A 7,785-nucleotide genomic window follows, 5' to 3' on the forward strand; every position below is an offset into this window, starting at 1 on the left:
TACTTAGTTAACCATTCGCGATGCTAGTATCATCTCATCAAGCGAAAATGAAGAAAATATACAGGCTAATAACTCAGGTCTGCTTTGGTGTTTGAAGGCCTCGTGAAGAAGGCATGACGAAGTTGACCACTTTTTGCTTACAAACGTCCAGCAGGGGGCGCCCTCGCTTGGTTCACTTGTTGATAACAGGGTAAAGATTAAACACCAAGCTTTTGGTTCTCTTCTTTTACTGGTTTCCGCAGTACAATTTGGAAGTGATCATCATCAGCATTATCCTGCCAATTATACCCAAGCCTAGTTTTCCAGGGTGGGCTGCTCTGTGTGTATGATTGTAGGGGAAAGTTGCACATTATCTAAGCCAGTTATCCTTCTGGGTCGCAGGGGGTGCTGGAGCCGATCCCAGCAGTCGTTGGGCAGAAGGCAGGAAACACCCTGGACAGGTCGCCAGTCCATCACAGGGCAGAGAGGCAGACATACACATTCATCCCTAGGGGCAATGTAGCATCACCAGTTCACCTGACTGCATGTCTTTGGACAGTGTGTAGAAACTACAGCGCTCAGAGGGGACGCACACAGACACAGGGGGGAGCAGGCAAACCCCACACAGACAGGACCCTGATCGCCCAGCCGGGGAATCGAGCCCAGGCCCTTCTTGCTGTGAGGCGACTGCACAAAATTTGAGGTTATGTGTTACACAGCATGGATCACAATACTATATTCACACTCGCTCTCATATGTAAATACGTAACTACATAAGGACAGTTCTGCATGACATTAGAGTGGCTTACTTACTGATTCACCTCTGTAGCATCTAACTGCCTTTCTGAGGCATATTTAGAATTATAGTTAGAATATTTCTCCTTTTTTGCTGTTTTTTTCCTTCCCTGCAGTTGATGATGCATCCATTTATTAGCTCTGTGTAATCCACTATCACATCAGACATCACCTGATGCTGGATGTCCTCCCTGACCAGCCGGCGACGCAGCTCAGTCTTTGCCGAAGTGAGTTCAGCTCAGGTGATTGACTTGGTCAGTCAAGCATATTTTCCCTTTGGCAGCACGCTTGGTGTCCTCGTGCTGCAGAGTAAAGGCATCATCGGCTGCCTGTGGAGGATCTGTTTGGCAGTTAAGATGCTTCAGTTCATTTCAGGATTGATCTTGATGCTGCTATCGACAGTGACTTCGGCAGTAGACGAGCGAACCTGTTCCACAGGCAGCCGTATGTGTTGCGTGTCACTCGTCATGTTTCATGAGATTTGATTCGTGAACAGGTTCTTTTCCTTCCACTCTGCCTTCATTATCTCACAGGTCGGTCTTCATCTCTTCTGTCCAGAACACTTTTACCCAGAAGGTTCTGTGCAGGTACATTTCTCGAGGTACAAACAGTGTAAACGTTCCCTCAGAGCTCCAGCAGTGGGTTTAAGGTCTGATTTGTGGAGCTTAAATCAGTTCCTCCAGGTGAAAAGTTGGTATTTGTTCCTTTTCATAACCGAATGTTTTAAAACAGAGCAGTAGAGTAAAAGCCTGGAGGCGAGGCGAGGCAGGGTGTGTGGAGTCAGGACAGCTTAGAGCAGATCATTTCAGTGGATTATGGTTCAGTTGTGTTCCCTGACTAAAAGCACTGAGATGTACCCTCAAAGAGACCACCCCAGTGATACAAGGGGCACAGAGCCAGTGACAGTCAAGTACCTATATCTCTGAGAGTGTGCAGGCATCTTATGTACGTAACTGGAAAAACTCCTATAGTGGTCTTTGATGTAAACTCGTACAAAGTTGGTTCTTCAAGGGTTCTTTAGTAAAAAAAATGCTTTTGTATAGCTTGAGATCGTAGTTATAGAAGTGCCCTTTTGAAGTTACATAGAACCCTTTTCCAAAGGTGCTATACAGAACCAAATACAGCACATTCTCCATCAATCTGAAGAACCATTTCACAATGCTAAGAACCTTTAATCGTGCAGAGGGTTCTTTTAGTGTTAATGTTTCTATATGGAATTTTTGGTCATTTTCTTTACTAAAGAACCCTCGGAGAACCATTTTTTTTAAGTCTACATCTTTTTGAAAAACAAGGTTCATCTATTGTTACAAGCTTGACATCATGACAATAGCAGAACCATTAGCAGAAGCATTCTTCGTCAATCTGAAGATCACTTTCACAGTGCAAAGAACCGTTTATTCCAAGCGTTCTTTGAGTGGTCAAGGTTCTATACAGGACCCTTGAAGAACCATTTTTAAGTGTACAGTACACAGGATCTTCTACAACTACCCTTAAGATTGGATTTTTCATTATTTAGTTTGTCCACTCTTTCCTTTATTAGAGTTTCCGTTCTTTACAGGAGACTCACTGAAAGGTCAGGACAGACAATTCTCGGGCTGCGTTTGGGTTCAGTCCAAAGTTCCAGCTCTGATTTAAGCTCTACTCCAGGGTATGATGCTGTCTAGCTAGCCAAGTGTAAGCAGACCCTCCTAAAATCGACCACGGCACTGTGCCTGATGTGGAGCTCAGTCTCAGAAGCTGGTCGATGATTTTCTGAACTAATCAAACCCATTCAGTGGTGCTGAGGTCTGGACTCTGGGTGGTCAGTCCATCGTTCAGCTTCTTTGTTTGATGTGTCCGTCTCCTTTTCTCAGTGAGGTTCTTCTTGCTCAGCTACACGTCCTTTCAGACCCACAGCGCTGAGTGGTCTTCTCACAGTGGAAGGATGGACAGAAACACCTGTGGATGTTTTCAGATCTGAAGCAGCTTGATCTTCTCCTCTCTCTCAGAGATCAAAGCTTTCAGTGCTGTTTATCTGGCAGTTTGGGGGTCTACCAGGTCTTCCAGGTGGTCGTTAGGAGCCCCGTTTTCTCTGTAGCTTTTAACCATTTTTTGGAAAATGTTGTCTTTCTCCTTCCTTATGCAAGTTTTACCTAAACTCCTCAGAAATGTGTCCTGCAAAACAAAATCAATTGTGCTTAATGGCCATTTTGACTGCAGTTAAATAAATGAAAGGTGGTCTCAGACTCTTGATCTGTTAACTGGCTGTTTACCTGGTTAAAACTGTTCTTCTGTCATTCTTCTTTCATTCATCTTCCAGGTGTTTTGCTGTGCTCGGTGCTTTCCCGCTTCTTAAAACTATACCAACGAGTTCATTGTGATAAACCCGATGTTTTGATCGTGTCTCGGATTGATGTACTCAGATTTTTGAGCCTCTGTTCAGAAGTGGCAATGACACTTCTGTGTCGATCCTCATGCTGTGAGAGCAACACACTCCTGATGGGTGAATAAACTAATGATGCGATGACCCACAGCTGGATGGAAATGAACTAAGGAGCTATTTTACCAATAACATGTTAAGAAATGGGAGGACTGTATATAGAAATGTCTATATGGTCTACCCAGTATTAACCTTCTAATTAAAGCAGTCAGTCTGTACTTTGACCTCATAGACTTTATTCCAAATATAGAGCATAGAGCAATGATGATGACAATTATACAGAACTTAGTTCCAATGACAGTCTAATTGCTTGAAAAACATGCTTTTTTTCACCTTACCTGTCATTGCATGGCCTTCCATTTGCTAAGAAACAACAACGGTTGTTTACCTGCTGGAGCTACTTTTTGGTGGAAGAAGTATTTGAACCAGGGTTGAGGTCTTCTTTGCTTTGTGATGATGCTCTCCAGTCTTACCTCTTAACTGTATCGCCGTCCAATTAATTAAGGACAGCGCTGTGTGACGTTAGAGTGGCTTATGATGCCCGTCGAGGTTCTTCCTCTAAAGAGGCTCCCTCTTAATCCACTTCTGCAGCATCTAACTCCATGTCTGTGGCATATTTAGAAGAAGAGGTGACTGCAGACTTCCTCCCTGCGGTCCAATCACGTGCGAGAGAAGCGTGTTTCCCACGATGAGCGGCCTCGCTCTGAATGGATCATTAATTCCCTTCATTTAAAGGACATATAAAAGGGGAAGGAAGGGAAGGGGGGGAAAAGTGCCGGCGCCTCCCGCCGAGCGAGGAGACGTGAGGCCCTCACCCCAGGCAAGCAGGCCTGGCCATTTCCATTAGCCTGATGATGCGGGAGGGAGCACTTCGCTTTGTCCTTGTCAAGGTTAGGGACCTGTAAAAAAGAAGTTCATCTGCCCGTAGAGAAAGAGCAGGTGATTCATACGGAGAGAAAGTCGACGGAGGGATGAGCAGAAGGAAATTGCTCCTTTCCCATTGGGCAAATTGACACAGAAGCGACATTGAATCTACATACTTCTGCGCCGGGACCGCTGGCTGTTGTGCGTGGATTACATTGGATTTGCAAATGCGCGTCAATACGCTTGTGTTTCTAATCTCGGCTCAGCCACGGGTCAGACCAGCGAATTCATCGTGCGACGCCTACACATTTTCACAGGTGGCTGAATATCGATTAAAAGCCCACTTACTGTACAAGATATTGTACCAAATATTGAACGTCAAAGTGGCGTCTGGTGCCTCGGAGGCTGATACTTCGACGGCAGGGCCGAATTCTTTACGCGATCTTGTTTATCCATTTAAGAAATGATACATTTCGTCAGAGTAATTACCACAACATGGGGTAATTAGAGAGGTGGATTGGTGTCTTGGCAGCAGTCAGCCAAAACAACAGAGCTATTTGCGGTGCCGTGTGTGTGTGGCGAGGCTGCCAAAAAGGAGGACGTCATGCAGATATGGAGCTACAGTTTGCGAGAAGGAAAATAAAAGCTGCTCCTCTCTGGCGTCTCCTTACACGACGGCGTTCTAATGAACTTATACGCCAACAAACTGAATGATGGCTAAGAAATTGTGAAGCACACGTGTTTATACTTGTCTGTGGTTTGGTTTGCTTGACCAGGGGCCTGGAGGGAAGGTTGATGCCAGTGAAGATATTACAGAATGTCAGGTCATCATGTCGTGCATTGCATTCTGACAGACTCGTCTCCTTAGATACAAACAGACGTTATCACCATGGCAATGTTTATACAGTCTCGCAAAAACGCCTGTTTTCAGCATCAACATGTGAACTCAGAATAATAATGTTTCCCTTTGATCAGCTCAGTGTATCTGTGCTACTTATTTACCTCTTATCTATGAACACGTCTGGGCACCCCAGTCAAATTACATGTGGATTTGAAAATAAAGGTGATTAGTATCACCTTCATTAGAGAAAGGATAATGTGTTTTCCATTGACATCAGTTGTCATTCTTTTATCTATGTATGTTTTTCTTGGAATTCTTACAACTCTTCATGGAATGACACGATAATTAGGCAGTAGAACCCGAGAGGGAGTGTGTTATCGTGAAATAACATCCCGGCTGTGATTTGGTGGCCGTAGATCATCACAGCCGTGGTGTTATTGGTGATAACTCCCTCCTCGGGTGTTCTTCTGCTTTAATACAGCAGTTAAATAAATACAGTAAGAAATGAATAAACTGGCCGTGGCGTTTAATATGTTTTAATGTTCAGTTCCTTCCTCCTAATTAGAGCTCCTTAACGAGCAGTTGACAGTTTGGGAAATTAGTGTCGCCTCATCCTCAGAGTCAGACCAAATTGGCTGGCGGTCAAATGTGGTCTTAAGAGTGTCCGTTTTGGACAGTTTTTTACGTTCAAATGGCTTGAGCGTCTCCGACAGCTGTCAAAGTCGTTGCTTAGTAACGGCGTCTCAGCGGAGTGATAGTGTGAAAAAGCCGTGACGTTAATGGGAAATAAGAGCACAGTTAGAATGACTCTCGACCAATCAGCTCGCGTGGCCGGAACGGACTGCTGTATAACATGGAAATGAAAGTCTGAATATTCTTAACTTTCATTCCATTTATTCATAGTTTTCAGTACATAAATCGCTGCAGTCGGAAGAAAACATCGTATCTCCATTTTTGTCGTTTTTCAGTTTTTGAGCTAATTTAAAAACGTCTGATGTTCTTTACATTGTGTGTGAATTTCATGAAGAATGGACTAAAAGAAACAGCCCAAAATGCATTGGAAAGACGTCTGGTTCCATTGACTTACATTGAAAATAAAATGAATTTTTTCCTTCTCCTGTAAACCGTTTTGGAGATACGACGTTGTCTCATATATATCGACTAGATGTAATATATATTGGACTGGTGACCTGTCTGGGGTGCATCCTGCCTTCCGCCTGATGACAGCTGGGATAGGCTCCAGCCCCCCCACCCCCCACGACCCTGAGGGAGAAGTGGCTTAGAAAACGTGTGTGTGTGTGTGTGTGTGTAATATATATATATATATAAACACATACATTAATATATCACTGTTGTCGGAGGAAAACCTCGTATCTCCAAAATGGTAACTTTACAGGAGAAGGAAAAAACTTACTGTATTTTTAATGTAAGTCAATAGAACCAGAGTTTTGTCCAAGTAATTTTGCTCCTTTAGGTCCATTCATCATGAAATTTACACACAATGTAAAGGACAACAGGTATTTTCAAATTATGTTAGAAACTGAAAAATGTAAAAATTGGAGATACGAGGTTTTGTTCCGACAACAGCGATATATATATATATATATATATATATATATTTGTATATTTCTATATATTACTTTTTACCGAAGTTTGGTTCTACACTCAGTAATAGAGGGATAGATAATAGTGGAAATTATTTGACTGTGTTCAGGTTCAGACCCAATTTTCAGGCCTGAGTAAAGCTCTGCTCTCTAGTCGGCCCCCTTGTCCTGTAACCAAGCCCTCCTAAAATGAAATTCTGGCTATGCCGCCGTGCCTGATGTGTAGCTGGTTATGTTTTCTTGCAGAGAGGGTTATTCAGCATGGCCCCGTGTTCACCCAGGAGCCCAGCGACAGCGTGTTCCCGCTGAGTTACGAAGACAACAAGATATTCATCAACTGCAAAGCGAAAGGAAAACCAATGCCACATTACAGGTAAATACACTGGAGCTTATTGATCGTGCTTTTTCAGTGGATGAACACTGATCTGGTGATTAGGTTCCCTCTGTGTACATACGAACGAGCTCATTTCGCTAATATGAAATGAGGTTTGTATCATGTAGGGCTGCTCCATGTGATGGACTAATATAATGTGATCACAGTGCTACACACTGCGCCGTGCAGTATACGTGAACACCGTGGTACACTTGATGTGAGATGGTGAAATGCATTATTTAGGTTTGTTGCATGATGTGAATCAGGATGAGCTCTGGAGTCATTTGCTAGAGGTTCATTTGCATTTTGCACCTTTTTACCACAGCATCACTTCTGTAAGAGGAGTTGCTCTGATTATTGAGGTTTCTGCATAAGTTTAGCATCAAGACAAAGTCATTCAGAGCGGTTTGGTGTGAAATGGTTCAGAGGTCTTTACAGTGGTGGTGATAGGAACCAGCGGTCGCCATGACTACAACACAGATATAGATTTTATATATTTTATATAGAACCTACACGAGTCTTATGGTGTTAATCTAATATGACCACCTCCTTGTTTCTACGCTCACTGTCCACTTTATCAGCTCCACTGACCGTATAGCTGCACTCTGTAGTTCTACAGTTACAGACTGTAGTCCATCTGTTTCTCTGATACTCTGTTACCCTGTTCTTCAGTGGTCAGGACCCCCATGGACCCTCACAGAGCAGGTACTATTTGGGTGGTGGGTCATTCTCAGCACTGCAGTAACACTGACGTGGTGGTGGTGGTGTGTTAGTGTGTGTTGTGCTGGTATAAGTGGATCAGACACAGCAGTGCTGCTGGAGTTTTTAAACACTGTGTCCACTCACTGTCCACTCTATTAGACACTCCTACCTCGTCGGTCCACCTTGTAGATGTAAAGTCAGAGACGAC

At 43.6% G+C, this 7,785-nt stretch overlaps 1 protein-coding gene across 2 annotated transcripts in view; it reads left to right on the top strand.

The window, feature by feature from the left end:
* Positions 1-7,785, top strand: part of LOC108435695 (contactin-4) — a 237,245-nt gene that overhangs the window by 130,400 nt on the left and 99,060 nt on the right. For both annotated transcript variants that reach the window (XM_017711696.2, XM_037534749.1), the window contains exon 3: positions 6,749-6,875. In XM_017711696.2, coding sequence (XP_017567185.1) covers positions 6,749-6,875 — 127 coding nt within the window. The remainder of the gene's footprint in view (positions 1-6,748; positions 6,876-7,785) is intronic.

The sequence above is a fragment of the Pygocentrus nattereri genome, chromosome 26, assembly GCF_015220715.1.
Source record: "Pygocentrus nattereri isolate fPygNat1 chromosome 26, fPygNat1.pri, whole genome shotgun sequence".
NCBI lineage: Eukaryota > Metazoa > Chordata > Actinopteri > Characiformes > Serrasalmidae > Pygocentrus > Pygocentrus nattereri.